At 37.3% G+C, this 17,357-nt stretch overlaps 1 protein-coding gene and 1 long non-coding RNA gene across 2 annotated transcripts; both read right to left on the bottom strand.

Moving 5' to 3' along the window:
- Positions 1-6,328: 6,328 nt before the first annotated feature.
- On the bottom strand, positions 6,329-7,451 carry LOC147481455 (uncharacterized). Its single transcript, XM_086578938.1, has 3 exons — positions 7,387-7,451; positions 6,703-6,968; positions 6,329-6,606 (listed from the first exon to the last, which is right to left on the bottom strand). The coding sequence occupies exons 1-3, from the start codon at positions 7,449-7,451 to the stop codon at positions 6,329-6,331; spliced, it is 609 nt and encodes a 202-aa protein (XP_086435064.1).
- Positions 7,452-9,359: 1,908 nt separating this feature from the next.
- On the bottom strand, positions 9,360-11,127 carry LOC147481454 (uncharacterized). Its single transcript, XR_015206825.1, has 5 exons — positions 11,016-11,127; positions 10,631-10,705; positions 10,451-10,507; positions 10,230-10,370; positions 9,360-9,596 (listed from the first exon to the last, which is right to left on the bottom strand). It is a non-coding gene; the product is annotated as an uncharacterized LOC147481454 (long non-coding RNA).
- Between the last annotated feature and the right edge of the window lie 6,230 nt (positions 11,128-17,357).

Here is a 17,357-nt window from a genome sequence, read left to right as displayed (position 1 = left end):
ATTACCTACTGGCTAATTCTAGGTGTTGATGTCATTTCTCAGTTTGAAATAATAGGATACTAATGAAATAGTAAGCATAGGTGGTGTTAAATAGTTTGCTGCGATCTTAAGACTTAAATAGCAATTCGAATAATCGAATGCAGTTGACAAGGTTTTCAAATGTCAAAATCGTATTCAGAACATAGTTCAAGTGAAGATAGAGGTTTTGGAAGAACATAGATTACCACTCCTTTTCAATTTATTTGATTTTTTCAATTGGGAAGAGTTGGGAAAAGACTTAATTTAATACGAATAACAATCCCATGTATTATACTTATATCATCTTGCTATGAATTCCTTTTCCTGGATATGCTACGGTCTGTTCTAATAGAATATTGAAATTATGAGTGACTTCATGTGATAGATCGCCTACTTAAATGCGCTTAGATTTGGACTAAAGAGGATATTCTTTGGAGGATTTTTTTTATAAGGGGGGCATGCTTATACCATGGACACTATCTCCTTTGTTGTTCATTTCTGGTAAGGAATATTTAGCTATTCACTTTTGTGCCTATTGTTCTGGCAACTTATGGTTATAAAATTGATATCAACTGATGTGTATGCCTGTCTAAAATCTTTGAAATTTCTATTGTTTCTTGTAAGTAAATTAAATGATACTCGTGACCTACCCACTATAACCATATAAATACTAGATGTTGCACGTACAATTTTGTCTTAGTATAGATGTGTTGGTGGGAAATCTGAATATGTATATCTTTTCTCCTCCATTTTTTGTGTACTGGTGACGTATGCAACTATGCAAGTTGTTATAAGACATGAGACGTTCACGAATTATTACTATTACACCCCACACACACACAGATACCCCGCCTCCCTTTAGTTTTTGCTCAACTTCCTCTGTTGTCATTTTCTTTGTTATGGAGTGTCATTGTTATTTATTTATTTAGTTTCTCTTATATTGTTGAACCCAACACCTTTTATGTTCAGGTCAAAAGGTGAGGCGAAAGCAATGTTTTTGTGGCATGAGATATTTCTAGGGGCTTTGGGTGCTTTTATGAGCTATGAGAAGCATGGTCTTGATGACTTGATGGCCCATCATTTTGTGGAACGGTTCCCAATGGATGCACCTTGCGTAGGAGGAAAAATTCATGGTCCACCACTAGGGGATTTGAGTGACAAGGCAAGTATTATAATTGACTTTGATTTAGACATGCTTTGTAGTACTATATACAAGTGTAGTTTAAAAAATAGAGATAAAGTGCTCAGTTGCTCACATTGCCAAACTGATCTTGACAATCATTGGGATCATCCTCACTATAGATCAGGCAAGACTGAAATTGCAAAAGTAAAACTATTGGCTCAATGTTTTGGTATATAGACTGGCTGAATTTGTCAATGATATTTCTCATGATGAGGGAAATTCCTAAATGAAATGCATCTCTGGAACTCAGCTTCTTGTGGGTTCCATAGCACCATGCACGTTTCCAAAGGACCATGTTTGAGCATAAAACATCCAGTATAGAATAAGTATATTCTGGAGGAATGTTTCCTTCTGACTTGTCCCCTTTGCACTGTCTATTTGGAGTCTCTCCATGTGTGTATGGCTGTACTAAGCCTATTAGAAGTGGTAGTGGGGTAGTGGTTTATCTAGTCGAACTCCTTACGTGATGAGGGTGGAGATTGGGTATTGTACATCATCTTTTAGTTTTGTGGACAAGGCAATGTAATTGGGATGGTAATTTGACACCATTCATATCATGTGGTCTTGGGTCTAGTTGGATTTTTGGAACAGTCATTGGATGATCCTCATAATGAGTCCGTGCCTCCAGTGAATATCTTTTTTTTTGTAATTAATATGATTGACTAAAGAAGTCCAATGTTACAAGTACGACTGTCGCCGGTCTTTTGTTCTAGATATATCAATACTTGTAGACTTTTACTTGTTGATTTACCTAGGGGGTTAGGTTTGTAGTAGTGCATGGAAGTTGGCAATTTATTTGTTATTCACTTGTTAATTGTTTATCTATATTCTTTTAATTGCATGTACCTTAATTGATTTCTTATTTGTTGCAGGTACTCAAGAAAAGGTTGTTGCTCGTGTTTACGACATTGTAGCAATTGAATAGAGGGATTAATGTTCTAACCAACTTTGACGTGAGCATGCACATAAATGAGTTAGGTCATAAATGTAATCTTCTATGACTGACATCCCAATATTAGGTCTATGCAAGTTTGATTTGTAAATTGAGATTTAGATTGATGGCTATATTTTTATAATAATGTTTAATTGATTGGTGGTTTTGTTTTTTGTTATTCATTTGTTGATTAAGTTTGTAGAATGTGATCTTTATATCATATTTGTTAGAACTAGATGTGCATGGTGGACATTATTTGACCAAAGATTTTTTTTTAGTGGCTACAATTTACTAACGGATATTTCCATTACAAACAATAGTTAGTAAATAGCACATCCATTACTAAGGGATATATTCGTTAGAAATGACAAATTTAATCGCGCCACCAATAGTTGGCTATCTGTTACAAATAATTTTAGTAACGGATATAACCATTACTAAAATTATTATTAGTAACGGTTATATCCATTACTAAATGTGGCCTAAATGAGAGTGACGCCCCAGAGGTAACGGATATAACCGTTAGTAAACGTCTTTTTTGGTGTAGTGGATATCTGAGAATAAAGTAGGAAATAGTAATTCTATTTCTTTGTCATTGTAGTATAGATGAAGTTTGTGAATACCTTCTCTTAACAACTCTCACGAGGCTATAACTCGTCTACTAGGGAATTCCTAGTGGTTTAAAGGCTTGTTGCATATGGTTATGCAATCACACTCAAAAAGAGATTAGTTAGAACTCCATTTTTGGTCACTTATATTAATTTTTCATATTTGCTTGAGGACAAGCAAAATGCTGTTTGGGGGTGGTTTGATAAGAGCCTAAAAATGTAGTTTTAAACCCTTAATATCATTATATTTAGACCAATTATGTGTATACTAAATATAAGTTAGTACTATTTACGTGCGTTTATGTATTTCAGGCATTAGAGTCAAATATGTGAAGAAACATGTCACTTTTACGAGATAAATGAGAAAAGGTTGGTTGCTAAGAAGTTCTATGATTAAAGGCCAAGATTCAAAGAGAAAAAGCCTTTTTAAAGCCTAGTCAAAGCTGAAAAGTCAAAGTCAACGCGGGTAGAAATAAAGCAGAAAAGTAAACAGAACTTCCACAGGCCGTATCTTTGGACTCAGACCTCGGAATTGTGTCTATTATATGTCAAAACGATCGTCTTAGAAAGAGCTTTCTAACGGTCTAGGACTTGACCTAATAAAAGGAGAAAAAGTGGATGAAAAAGCTGTTGCAGTAATTTTCAGCAGAAAAACCCTTTTTGGACTTATGTAATTAGATTTTGGGCTTCATTTGAGAGCCCAAAACATGGCTCTAAATTCCATGCACGAAAATTTAAACCTAGCCCTCTCTTATATAAAGAGGACTAAGGCATAACTCTCAGGATACTTAGAGTAGATACTTAAACCTAGACATATACTTAGACTTAGATAGATATAATTAATTAGAGATAGATAGTTAGAACTTATACTTAGTTATTAGTTTAAACTTAAGTTATTTATTATTCTTCAATATTCATTAGATTAATAAAAGAAAGTTATTGTTCTTCATTATGTTTTCTTCTTATTTATATGTTTATGATAGTCTAATGACTTCTAGCTAAACCTCCATTAGAGGGGTTTGATGAAGCTTGATGAAGACTTGATGTGTTAGTTAGGATTATTGCTTTTAAGAGTTTCACTCTACCAGGATAGTTGATTTGCCATAAGAATGGGTTGGACTTCTTCACATGCTAATTATTAGTTGGTAGAGATTGCCATGAGTAATTAGGAATCAAACACTTAATCTTAGTTGATTAGGATTGTAATAACCTACACTAGCATATTAGGAGTACATCAAGTGGATTCAAATCTCCCTAATCTCTTCTCCATATTCACATTTCAATATTCAATTATCATTGTATAAGTTAATACATCTTATTTAAGTTCAATTGCCATATTAGTATAATTCAATTCATTACTCTTATTCGTTTTGTTAGTATTAATTAAACTAGTGGAAACTTATGTATAAAGGACTAGGAGTGGAACTAATTCTCTACTCCATTTATTGTATGATTCAAGAAGTAAAACTTTGATAGTTTAGCGTAAATTAGTATATCTTTACTTCTGTTTAAGTTTAATTAGTTAATTAGTAGTAAACCAGATTTTTTACGTTTATCAAGAACTTAAACTTAGTTATTAATTTGTTTAGACCTAGATTTTAATTCGTTAGCTCTTTCATTAGTGTTAAGTTAGTTATTTGTTCTTCATTATTCCTTTAGATTAATAAAATCCAAGTTTGTTTTTCATTATCTCTTCTTCTTATTTATATATTAATGATAGTCTAATGACTTCTAGCTAAACCTCCATTAAAGGGTTTGATGAAGCTTGATGAAGACTTGATATGTTAGTTAGGATTATCACCTTTTAAAAGTTTCACTCTAGTAGGTTAGTTGATTCACCATGATAATAGGTTGAACTTCCTCACATACTAATTATTAGTTGGCAGAGATTGCCATGAGTAATTAGGGATCAAACACTTAATCTTATTTGGTTAGGATTGCAATAGTCTACACTAGCATATTAGGAATACATCAAGTGGAATCAAATCCCCCTAATCCCTTCTCCATATTCACATTTTAGTATTCAATTATCATAGTATAAGTTAAAACATCTAAATTAGTTCAATTGCCATATTAGTATAATTTCAATTCATTACTCTCATTCGTTTTGTTAGAATCGATTAAACTAGCGGAAACTTACGTTTAAACAAGCTAGGAGTGGAACGAATTCTCTACTCCACATATTTCACGATAACTGAGAGTAGATAACTTTGATATCATAGCAGTAATTAAGCTTTAGTTTTACTTATTCATAGCATAATTAGTTAAGAGTAGATAAAACTATTGTTTTATAGATTATCAGAGCGAAAAAAGAACTGGCATACAGTTCGGCGTCACCAAACATAGTATCTCTGGTTCCAATGCAAATTGGCATACAATATACTTGAACATATAATGAGTATCGAATCCCCTAAAGGCTTAGTCCATTACGGATAAAAAATAAAAAGCTTATGCAAGGAAAATATTCTATTGCAAAGTGAGGAACTTTATTGAAAACTAGAGAGAATAAATTATTCACAAGAAGCATGAAATCACAATTTACTAAAAATACTTGTGAAGGTGCTCTGCATTCCATGGTTTGACAAGAACTTCTCCTTCAATAGTGCATAAGTAGTAAAAGCCAGTTCGCCCGACCTTGTCGACAATGTAGGGTCCCTCCCAGTTGGGCCCAAACTTGTCGTTATGCTCTGTGATATCACGAAAGACCAAATCTCCATATTTGAATGCCCGAGCTCGGACTTTCTTGTTGTATGATCTTTTCAGAGTCTGCTGGTTGGCAGCTAAACGTAATGCGGTGCCCTCCCGCTTTTCATCTAGGAGATCCATTTCTCGGCATAACAACTCCTTATTGTCTAGTGTGTGCACCACGTCCATTTTCTGGGTGGGGCCAACTAGTTCAGGAGGTATGAAAGTTTCAGTTACGTAGGTCAATGAAAATGGAGACTCACTAGTGGATCGTCTGGGTGTAGTTCGATATGCCCACAGGACCTGAGGTAATTCTTCGACCCATAGCCCCTTCGTATCATCTAATTTGTGCTTCAGGTTATTCAAAATAACTCTATTTGAGGCCTCACCTTGGACATTGCCTTTTGGATACCTTGGGGTTGAAAAAAAATAGGTGATGTGCAACTCTTCACATAGCTCAGCTATCGATCCGCCAGTGAACTATTGCTCATTATATGAGATTATGACCTTGGGTATGCTAAACCTGCATACAATGTTATTCCAAATGAACGTTCTGACATCCTGCTCTTGAATGAAGACTAGGGGAACTGCTTCTATCTACTTAGTGAAGTACTCCATCGCGACTAGTAGGAATCTGACTTTGCCAGGAGCGGGTGGCAAGGGTCCTACAATGTTAGTTCCTTAATGCGCAAATGGCCATGGGCTGGCCAATGGGTGCAGTTATGTCGCGGGAGCATGGATGAGTGGAGCATGTCACTAACACTTGTCACATTTGTGGTTAAAAACTTGTACATCTTTTTGCATGTAAGGCCAAAAGTACCCCTGCCTTAGGATTTTGAAAGCAAGTGTTCTGCCCCCAGCATGGTTGCCACAAACTCCTTCGTGTACCTCTCACATGACCTATTCAGTGAGGTCAGGGAAGAGACATCGTAGGTGAGGCCCCAGGAATGACTTCTTGTAGAGATTATCCGTAATGAGGGTGAATCTTGGTACCTTTACTAGCAACCGCCTTGCCATGTTCTTATCCTCTGGGAAGGTCCCGTCCTTAAGATAAGACTTGTATGGATCCATCCAGTTTGGTATGGTGGCTGGAATAACATAAACTACGGTAACACTAGGTGCATGGATGCTTGGTCTATCCTGGAACTTTATAGGTATAGAGTGAGACTCGCAGTTACCTAACATTGAGGCAACATATGCTAGCGCATCTGCATGTCAATTTTTTGAGCGGGGTAGTTGATAAAACTGAATATTCTTGAACTTAGTCTGAAGACCTCTTACCAGTTCCATGTATTTTGTTATCCGTTCATCTCTGGCCTCGTAGCCTCCATCAACTTGAAACACAACCAGTTGGGAGTCCCTAAAAACAGTAAGGTGTGTTAAGCCAAGGTCGAGAGCCATTGTGAGGTCAGCAAGGGTTGCCTCATACTCTGCTTCATTATAAGAGGCATTCCAACTTAGCCGAATAGATTTCTCCAGTCGCATGTTATCAGGAGTAACTAAAATAGCTCCAACTCCTGCGCCTCTGTCATTTGAAGATCTATCCACAAATAGTCGTCAGAAAAAATCATAGATGGTATTCTGAGATCACTTTGATAATATAAAGATTGAAAGTATGGTCGTAATTTCTTTGCCACAAAAATAAGAGCTAACGCGACTCTTTCGAGTTTAGCATACCTTGTTTATGCTAGTAGGAGCGTTCTACTCAAGAAACAAATAGGTTTTTCAACCTTCTTTTCGTCCATGCATATCAATATAGAACTGATACTGTAGTCAGATGAAGAGAGATAAAACCCAAAACTTCTCCATCAACTAGTTTGGAAAGGATTTGTGATGACCCCAGGTATGTTTTGAGCTGATCGAATTCTTTTTGGTAGTCTTTCTTCCAAGCAAATGATGTGTTCTTTCACACTAATTGGAACAGAGGTTTGCACTTATCTGAAATCTTGGAAATGAACCTGTTCAAAGTTGCCAGCCTGCCAGTGACTTTTTGGACCTCTTTCATGTTTTTAAGTGATGGCATTTCTATAAGTGCCCGGATCTGATATGGATTTGCCCTGATTCCTCGCTTAGTAACTAGATACCCTAAAAACTTCCCTAATAAGACATCAAAAGCGCATTTTGCTAGGTTGAGTTTCATACGATACTCTCACAGAATATCAAATGCTCATTTCAGGTGGGAGAGGTGATCTCCACGTCTTAAGCTCTTGATCAAGAGATCGTCTACATACACTTCCACATCATCACCTATCAGTCCCTCGAACATCTTGTTTACTAAACATTGGTATATGGCACCCGTATTTTTCAGTTCGAATGGCATGACCTAATAATAGTACAGGCCATCCTCGGTTGTGAAACTAGCATGCTTATGGTTTTCCTCATGCAATGGGATCTAGTTGTAGCCGGATGACCCATCTGTGAAGGATAACAATTCATGTCCTGCCGTTGCATCCACCAATTTGTCAATTCGTGGTAGAGGGTAACTGTCTTTTAGACACACGGTTCAAATCTATAAAGTTGATATAGATTCTCCATGACCCATTCTTCTTACGTACTGGGACAATGTTAGAAATCCAGGTAGGGAAATTGGTTTCCCTGAAAAAATTAGTTGCCTTCAGCTTTCACTACTTTGGATCTGTCAACACCTATTTTCCTTGGCTTCTACTTGACTACTACTATATCACTGCAGACATACAGCCAGTGGCATGCCACGTGGTGGTCAATTCCTGGCATTTCATCGATTGACCAAGCAAATACGTCCTTGTGTTCATGGAGGAAATGTATTAGAGCTTGGCGCTCTTCAGAACTCAGCAAGGTGCCGATGAAAGTGTTTCTAGTCATGCTTCCTCCCACGATCTCCACTTCTTCTAAGTGATCTAGTGAGGGGGGATCCTCCCTCTCTATTGGGACCAGGTCCGTGAGAGGAGGATCCAACTGTAATGGCTATTTGGTAGTGGGGCCTATTTTGTTGCCAGAGCGTATCCTGTTTTGGTAGCCACTTGATCTCCTCTGATTGTCTCAATTATTCCATTATGCCGGATCTTTAAACATTGGTGGTAGGTGCTGGGAATAGCGCGGAGTCTATGCAGCCAGGTCCTGCCCAGGATCTTGTGATAAGGTGTGTTAGCTTTGACCACAACAAAGTTAATGATGAGGGTTACCAGACTGCGGTGGCTATGGGTAGCTGGACCTCTCCAACTATTAGAGCTTTGTGTCTACTATATCCATATAGGTTGGAGTGAGTGACGACCATCTCTGAGTCAGGAATCTGCAGTTTCTTGAATGCGTCATAGTATAACCACTACAACAGAACTACACTTTTGTGACGGCTAGGAGGCGTCAGAATTATTTTTTGTGACGCCTAGGAGGTGTTGGAATTTAGGCGTCTGTGTTGATGTCAGAAATATTTGTGACGCCAATATGCCGTCACAATTGAAATATTTACTGACGCCTCTGTGCCGTCACTAAATATACATTACTAACGCCTCTACGCCGTCACTAAAATTGTATTACTAACGCCTCCACGCCGTCACTAAATTGGTGTATTGTCGTCACTATTGAACTTTCAAATCCCCCCAAAAACTGGCGCTATAACTTTGCGCCAAAACAAACTAACAAACTAACGCCTCTGTACCATCAGGAATTATTAATTTGTCTTTTTTTTAGATATACTTACTGACGCCTATATACCGTTAGTAATTATAAATTTGTCTTTTTTTAGAAATGCTTACTGACGCCTGTCAGGCGTCACAAAAATATCATTTATTTAAAAAATAATAATATTTGTTTTTGGTTTCCATCATAATATTTATATTTTTTTTCTCCTAAAATCGTCTGCATAAATACAACCACATATACCCCAAACACATAATATAATTAAGACTTGACAAACAATTATACACAAGAAAAATCTTAGTCATAACCATCACCAAAATTTGACTAAGTATATATATCACTAAATGAAAAACATTTAAAAGATATAGATGTATGGATATAGCAGAATCTACCAACATACTATTTCAATATAATCCCTATATAACAACTCAAGATCACATCCTAAGAAGCAAGAGCATGGGGTCCTTGACGATTCTCCAGGCGGTCTCGCTCTAAAACATACACACCCTGGACCAAGCTGGCAGCTACAAATCTCCGGTGATGTGCATTTTCCCTTCATAAAAAGAAAAAGATTCATTTAAACTATACCTTAGTCAATATAAGCTAAGGAACCACTAAAACAAGCTATTGACTATTCAATATACACACTAAGGATCCACGGAAGCAACAAAACAAGTCAATAGGATGGTTAGTCTGTCAATGAGCAAAGGCACCCACTACAACTTTGTCATGGCCATACAGATTTCTGTGCAAATATATGTACAAAATCCAGAATGGGATAAAAATTTATAAAGGAAGTGCCTCAGAATGGCCCAGATACACTAATCACAGCTAAAAATGTGAATCATACAAGAATACCACAAGAAAAGGCTCTAGTTTTGTTTCCTTTCCGAATATATCAAACAATTAATAAAAAAGCATTATGTGGTTTGAGGAATAAACACTCAGCCAATAAATACCACCAAAAACATCATTTCTCCAAGAGTAGACACAATATTTTTACCCAAAATCAGGAATATGCCAATGTTTTCAGCCCACCCTAGTGTTGAAATTTGGACAAATATCATGTTTAATCCATCAAATTTCCATTAAAATTGATGTTGCGTACTAAATTGCAAGCAATACATAAGAGGAAAGAAATAACTTTTTTGCCCTTTTTTTTAATCAAGTCAGTAAGTACACAAACCTGTCCAAGGAGAAGCTCAGCTAAGACACATCCAACAGACCACATATCAATGGCTGTCGTGTATTCTATAGCTCCAAATATTAGTTCTGGAGCCCTATAATATCTTGAGCATATGTATGATATATTGGGTTCGCTAGGTACCTATATAACAAAAATATCAATGTCAAGCCTTATCATATCATAACCCAGTAGGGCTATACAACTATTGTTTGACAACTTACCATCTTCTATGCACTTCCGAAATCACATATCTTAAGTTGATGGGTGTGAGGATTAACCTACAACAAACAGTACTTCAAAGGTCAGACTGGAAACAATTATACCCAGCTAAAACTAACATAAATTGCAGTCAATACACATCCTTTAAAGTAAAGGGTAAACATTGAGGAGCAGAATCTCACCAATAAATTTTGTGGTTTAATGTCACGATGACAAACTCCAATAACACCATGTACATAAGCAAGTGCTCGACAGATCTACAAAGCATAAAAATGTTGAACAAATAAATAATATGATAAACAAAAAATTCAGCTAAGTGTTAGTATCACTGCATTCAAGTGTTTCTCAGCTTTCAAATAGACATTAAATAAATCATATATATAAAGGTGTATCTTTGAACCATACAAAAGTGTATCCAAAAACTTCTTAGGCAGATATGAGAAATGGAAGTACAATATTTGCAACCAAATAAAAAGAAAAAATAAAAAGAAAAAACAGTAGACATTGTTGCTGACAAGTTACAACCAAAGTAACAGGTATTAAACAAGAAACATGACATGCCATTACCATGTGTGTTGTCCCATCACATCACACGAGCTACCACCTCTATAAAGATAAACTTTGTTCCACATAACCACATAAGCGTCCACATCATAGTCAACCTGGCTGGAGGACTAACATCACCAACCCCGTAGGGTAAATTACCATAACAGAACAGAAGTGACTCTTGAGAAACCAGGCCGGGCTGACCCTATAGAACCAAATAACAATGATGGTGACAATAACAACAATGAACAAAAGTGATCATGGTGTGAATCCAAATTATAATTGCAACCAAACTGAACCAAGTAGCTAGTAAGGAAGCATAACAAACCTGGTTAATATATGGCTCCATTTGATGTAATAACTCGTAACCCTGAGTACACAACCAAAGTCGAAGGTTCAATAGCCTAAACGTGTTAAAGCTTGCTTACAGTAGAATGCAACAACACTAAATCACCTACCTGTTTGAAGTATCGAAGATGAGCATCCATTGTCCCACTAACAGACTCCAAAAATTTCTGAATCCAGCAGTGACAGTGATGCAGAGAAGCATAAGGATCCAATTTATTTTAGGTATGTATATCTGCCCAAGGAACTTTGTAGATATATGAACAACCTTGACTCTAGGAAAGCAACCAAGTGCATGTGCTTGCTTGATTATTGGAAAAGTTGCAGATATTATAGCGTGACTCCCAACAATAGCAGCTGCAATCCCAAGAACAAACATTAGCCAGTATAAACCCTCTGCAAAAATATGATATATTAGTTAGTTATCAAGCTTTTTCAGGAGAGATGACCACATTAAAGTTTAGGTACAATGTACCACAAGAGATCATAACAGACTTGGTATGGAATGATAGAAAGCATGGACAACGTGCCCAAGTTCTTCATAAGGTAAGCAGCCTGTCCTATATACGCCAATAGGCCGGAGGCTAGGAAACACGATTAATATGAAAGCAATCCGAACTACCAAAATAGAAAAATGGTCTAAATTAGCAAAGAGCGCTTTTGTCCCTGCAGTAATGATGTGCACATTAGTAACCCAAGAGACCGCTAGTCCTTCTCAGTAAATGCAAATGAATTGGAGATGACATGCGCTAAATATCAAAATAAGAAGTTGACCTATGATACTGAGCCTTCGGAACTGTGACCATGTTTCCAAATGTTGAATGCACCGACGCCTCCCATCATAAGAAACCAAAGGAGTGCGATTGGAGCAAAGAGCCACCCAACTTTATCGGTTCCATAACTTTCCATACTAAACAAGCAAAAATAACTGTAATAATCGACAGGCAGCTTAACCTGGATTAACGTTTGAACTGCACCAAATATCACTTTTTTTGGATGTAATGTTCTTTGTTCATGAGGAACTTGCAAGTTACAATATCACAGAACAATTTTGAGCTCAAGAACAAAAATCAAAACACGTGTATCGTTAAACCTCTAGAGAACCAAGCTAGGACTCAAACATGTTTAACTATGCCGGATTATTTGACCAGAAATACTGTTCATTAAAGTGAATGCGCAAGCCACGCCACAACACTTCACAGAGTAACTTGCTAAAACTGAACGACAGAGAAAATAAAACTGTCTCTGGAGAATAAACAGGGCTGTTGTATTTCTCATATTATATACCCATTATATCGGAGAAAAGAATAAAAATAAGTAACTATACAGCTCCCATTTATGTACACTACATAACTGCCTAGTTAGAGTTTGATCAAAAAATTTGAAAAGAAGAAGAATTGGGAGTTCAGAAAAGATGGAAAAGGGTGCCCCCAAACCATAAAACGCAAGCACTAATGCAATCCAAGTACAAGGTTACCTTGATGAGCTCAGTATTGGATGTTTGGTTTGCTAGGCTAACAAACCACATTGTGAATTTGTGACCATGTCCCGCTTTTCAAGAAAGATCGCACTCAAAGAAAAAAACGCGTGTCTTTGTGGCCTTTGCATTCTCATACCTATTCCAGAAGTATAAAATTTCAGTGACAAGCACTAAATAGTAAATCAGCAATAGGTAGTGTATCGCCAAACTAATAATTTAATGAAGAGACCACTCAAAGGAAACTCTATAAGCTATTACAAAGAACTCTAGCGCCAGATTTTGAGCTTTATAGCATTCTCGTAATAGTTTCAATTGGTCGAGATCCCCATTTTAAGCCCTCTTATATTTTCTTCAAATATAGAAATTTCCCTCTCATAATTGTTTTTAAAAACGATAGAAAGTCTTACCCGAACTAAAGGTAATCATTACGTGAAAAAACAAAAAAAAATAAAAATCATAATTAGGGTCATTACGACATCAACAACTTGGAAAGATATTTGATGCATGATTTTTGTTGTGAAGATTCGAAAGGGGTGAAGACCCATGGTCACCATCACATAGAAGAAATTACCTCTTCTAACATGGTAGCTATATCCATCTTTGTGCCTTTCCCGAATGACAAAACTTCTCACGAGCTAAATCAAAACAATAAAATAACTACAAGTCATTAATCCATTTCGAAGAGTATAAGACAACATATGAATAAGTTGTGATTGTGTATACCCAAAAAAGTAACGGAGACTTGAAGTAGTTTGGTTTTGAATAAACAGTTTTCAACTGAAACCTCATTGAACACTGATACATACATCGAATGTTCTTGGACAAAGAAAATGGTATATATGCTCACTGACTAGAGTTGAATTAAATAAACTTTTCTTCTTTTTGTGGATTCCAGAATACTGGTTGAAGTTTATGTTGTCCCTAGATTTTATGGTGTGGAATGTGGATATCATTCAAGGTTCTTTTAAGTAGTCTATTGAATCACTACCACATATAGGGTTGCAAAAATTACATCCATATATCTCTTTTGGGACTAAAAGTTCACTTTTCGGAACTCAGATTTCAGATTCGGAAAATCAATATCCATTTGATATGTATTTGCAGTCCTCACCAAGTAACCAGAGACTTGAAACAGATCTCCTATAAAATGAGGGATGCAATAATACCTTTCAGAGAAACTTGGGTGCACCACCATTAGCTCTACCAGGATTAGATACTGAATTTGCTTCCAAGATTGTCACATGTAGTGTTCCATGTAGAAGAATCAAAGCCATTTTTCACCTGTTAACAAATATATATGAGATAAATGATACAAAAACTATATTAAGTGAAGATCTAAAGAAACAAGATATACCAGGAGAACGTCAAAGAGAGATGAAAAGTTTAGTGATGGAGGAAAAAAAATCAAGTGTTGACTCTTCTTGGATGGAATATATATATAATATAAAATGAGAGAGCGTTTAAAGGGAATTAAGCACAGTTGAATAAAGAGAGCAGCATAATGACTAAAGTAAAGAGAGGAGCATAAAAGGGAATTACACAAACGTAAAGTACATTTCACTATCAAAAAAGTTAAAAGTTAAAATTAAACTACATTAATTGCGGTGAGGAGAAATTGTAGGGTTTTATTTTATTTTAATTTATTTATTTATAGTTTTTTGGTAAGAGATTGTTCAAGACCTTACCTCAAACAAATGGCTAGCGAGTGAAGTCAAGAAGAAAGAGATTGATTCTGCGTTAGGGTTTTGAGATTGAGAAGAAAGAGAGATGAGGTCGAGAAGAAAGATGAAACTGTTGAGAAGTGAAACTTGACACCCTCATCTCATGTCCCATGCCTAACATGTGTTTTAGTTGTGACAGTTTATAAAAATAACTCCGACTCCTATTTGTCGTCACTATTTTTTTATGCATTTTTTAAATAAACTAAAATACGTTTTTGAATTATAGTGACGCTAAAACCACAAACTGACACCTACATTCCGTCACATCCTTTCTGACGCCACTTTGGCGTCACAAAACCAAAAATGCCCCTGTCACAAAAATGCTGTTATGGTGTAGTGAACACATCTGTTAAACTTCTTGAATCGAGCAATATGCGATGCAGATCGAAATCACCAAAAGGAAGTGTAAGGACCAATGCATACTCATGTGGTCTCTTTAGACGCCGAGACCGTCAGCTTTAGTGAATAGGATAGGTGGATCTTTATGGGACAACTTGTTGACTTGTTAACAATCCGCAGTCACTTCACTGTTCATGATCCTCAGTTGCTTTGTGATGCGCATTTGATATCTCGTACCTTTCTCTGTGACCTGTCCACTTCTCTTGCTTGCCTTTTCTGAGATCATGTTGATCTGAACGTGACCATTGAGTGGTCCAGTTCTTGGGGGATCCCCACTAGATGTGCTGGACTGCTCAGGTTGCACTGCATTCACCTTCTCATGTACTACGAATTGTTTTAAGTACCCCCTCTCAATTAGATCCTGGAGTTCATTTTTTAGGTCCTACAGGCCCTAGTGTTGTGGCTTTGACTCTTATGGAACTTGTAGTAAGTTTGTTGATCTCTGGTACCCAAGGAACATGGCTTGAGTAGAGCTGTCCATTTGAGGTAGCTCTGGTTCTTGATTGAGTCCAGGATCTCGTCCGGTATTTTGTTAAGGGGAGCAAAGTTCCTATTGAGCAAGGGAAGAGTTTCTTCAACCCCTTCCACATGGTTTCTTTTGTGGTTTACCATCTTTATTGTTGGCTGAATTTTGGTACTGCCCTCTCGGCATTCACACTTTTGATGGGTAATCTGACCTCTGGTGACTATTATGATGGTCTCTCCTATGCTTTGCAGGTGAGGAGTTCCCCTGCCCTTCTCGTGGAACTGAGGGGGTTGTCTGATTGGTCTTCTTTGCTTCGTGATGCCTGTTCAGGACATTTTCCACCCACCCTGCATTAGTTTCAACCCTGTGTAGGAGTTCCTCCAAATTGTAGGGTGGTTTTCTAGAGAGGGATCTAAATAAGGCATTGTTTTCATCCAACCTTTGTTTGAAAGCTATGATAGCAGTCTGTTCATTACAAGACTCTATCTATACCAAAATATCCATAAAGCGTTGCATATAGGATCTCAATACTTCACCATCCTTTTTTTTAATGTTGAATAGTGCATTGATCCATTTTGGTTTGTGCTTGTTGCACGATTATCTGTTGATGAAGATTCTAAACAGCTCTATTGAGGACCTGATCTGTCGCTCTGGTAACCTGTGGTACCACTAGAGTGCGGATCGAAATAGAGAAGCTTTGAACTCTTAACACATGACGTGGTCATGCCTTTCATATTGTCCCATGCTGGCTCTATATCTGAACACATGATCCATTGGATATAACTTGCCACTGAAGATACTAAATTTTGTTGTCTGTAACCACGGGGATAGGGCTTTCGGACCACTCGTGATAAGAAAGGAGATCGACTTGCCAACATTATAGTAGATTAAACAAGGGAGTCTTGCATTTTTCTTCCTTTACCAGTCATCCTATACATCTGAATGATCAGGTCGTTCTTCTCTGTCCTCATGCACTTTCTTTGCTAGTAACTATTTTGTTCTGAGTTCTTATCTGGTGTCGAGGGTTGATGTCGCGATCCTGATCAGTTGGCTCTGATTCTTCAGCAGAGTTTAAATGTTCATCCGAACTACTGTATTATAATTCTGATGACTCACCCTAAACTGGATCCCATCGTTTTGGGTTCCTGATCTGACCACTCTCTGGAAGGCCATCACCATCGATGTGCGGCTCTTTCCTTGTGTCAGATTGATACAACTGTCTCAGCAGTTGTACTTCTCACTCAAGGTTTCGTCTTTACTGTTCCAAAGTCTGTATCGCCTGGCTTGTCTAAACAAACCCTGGAGTGGTAAGAGTAATATTCTCACCATTCTGACGTTCTTCTTAAGCGTCATTGTCAGTGCCTGCACTTAGAACGACTAGTCTGTCGATCCTAGTTACCTGCCCTTGAAGGGGGATATCTGCCTCGTAATGCTCGATATTCTCTCCTTCATCAGGTATCTCACTTTCCTTTTCTCTGACAACAATGCTACGAGTGGTAGTGCCACCTTTTGCCTTCTTAGTTCCTGCCATCACAACGTTAAAAGCGTTTAACCTAAATTGGTCAACTGAACAAATGTTACCTGCTACCATTCTCGACAGATGGCGGCAAAAGATGTAAGGGAATTTTAGAGTATCTGACGACCCTCCTCTGTGCCGTGTGATGAAGAACTTTGGGATTAATGAGGGAAATGAAATGAGAAGATTGAATGATCCGGGTTGAACCACTTTTACAGCTACCTACGTATCTTCCTATTTGTTTAGAAGAATCAAACCCTATTGCGCATAGATCCTATGAGTGAATTCCTATTGTTTATATAGGAGGAGTCTTAGGAGTCCTAGGGTTTGGGCTAACCTTACTGCTTGTAAGTTTCCTCCACTCTTTGGACTATGCTTTCCTATTAGCAATCCTCCCTTCTTGAAAGTCTGAATCTGGACCATATCTTATCAGAGG

The sequence above is a fragment of the Coptis chinensis genome, chromosome 8, assembly GCF_015680905.1.
Source record: "Coptis chinensis isolate HL-2020 chromosome 8, ASM1568090v1, whole genome shotgun sequence".
Taxonomy (NCBI): domain Eukaryota; kingdom Viridiplantae; phylum Streptophyta; class Magnoliopsida; order Ranunculales; family Ranunculaceae; genus Coptis; species Coptis chinensis.
The sequence above is the reverse complement of the archived record's forward strand: the minus strand, read 5'-3'. Positions and strand labels throughout refer to the sequence as shown.

What these genes read in the sequence shown, in the direction of transcription:
- LOC147481455 (XM_086578938.1), bottom strand. Translation starts at nt 7,451, where the DNA reads ATGCCATCACTTAAAAACATGAAAGAGGTCCAAAAAGTCACTGGCAGG. An exon ending in AGGCTGGCAACTTTGAACAG is followed by an intron (nt 6,969 to 7,386) that starts GTTCATTTCCAA and finishes ATTTGTGGATAG; the next exon opens with ATCTTCAAATGACAGAGGCG. An exon ending in ATACATGGAACTGGTAAGAG is followed by an intron (nt 6,607 to 6,702) that starts GTCTTCAGACTA and finishes CCTCAATGTTAG; the next exon opens with GTAACTGCGAGTCTCACTCT.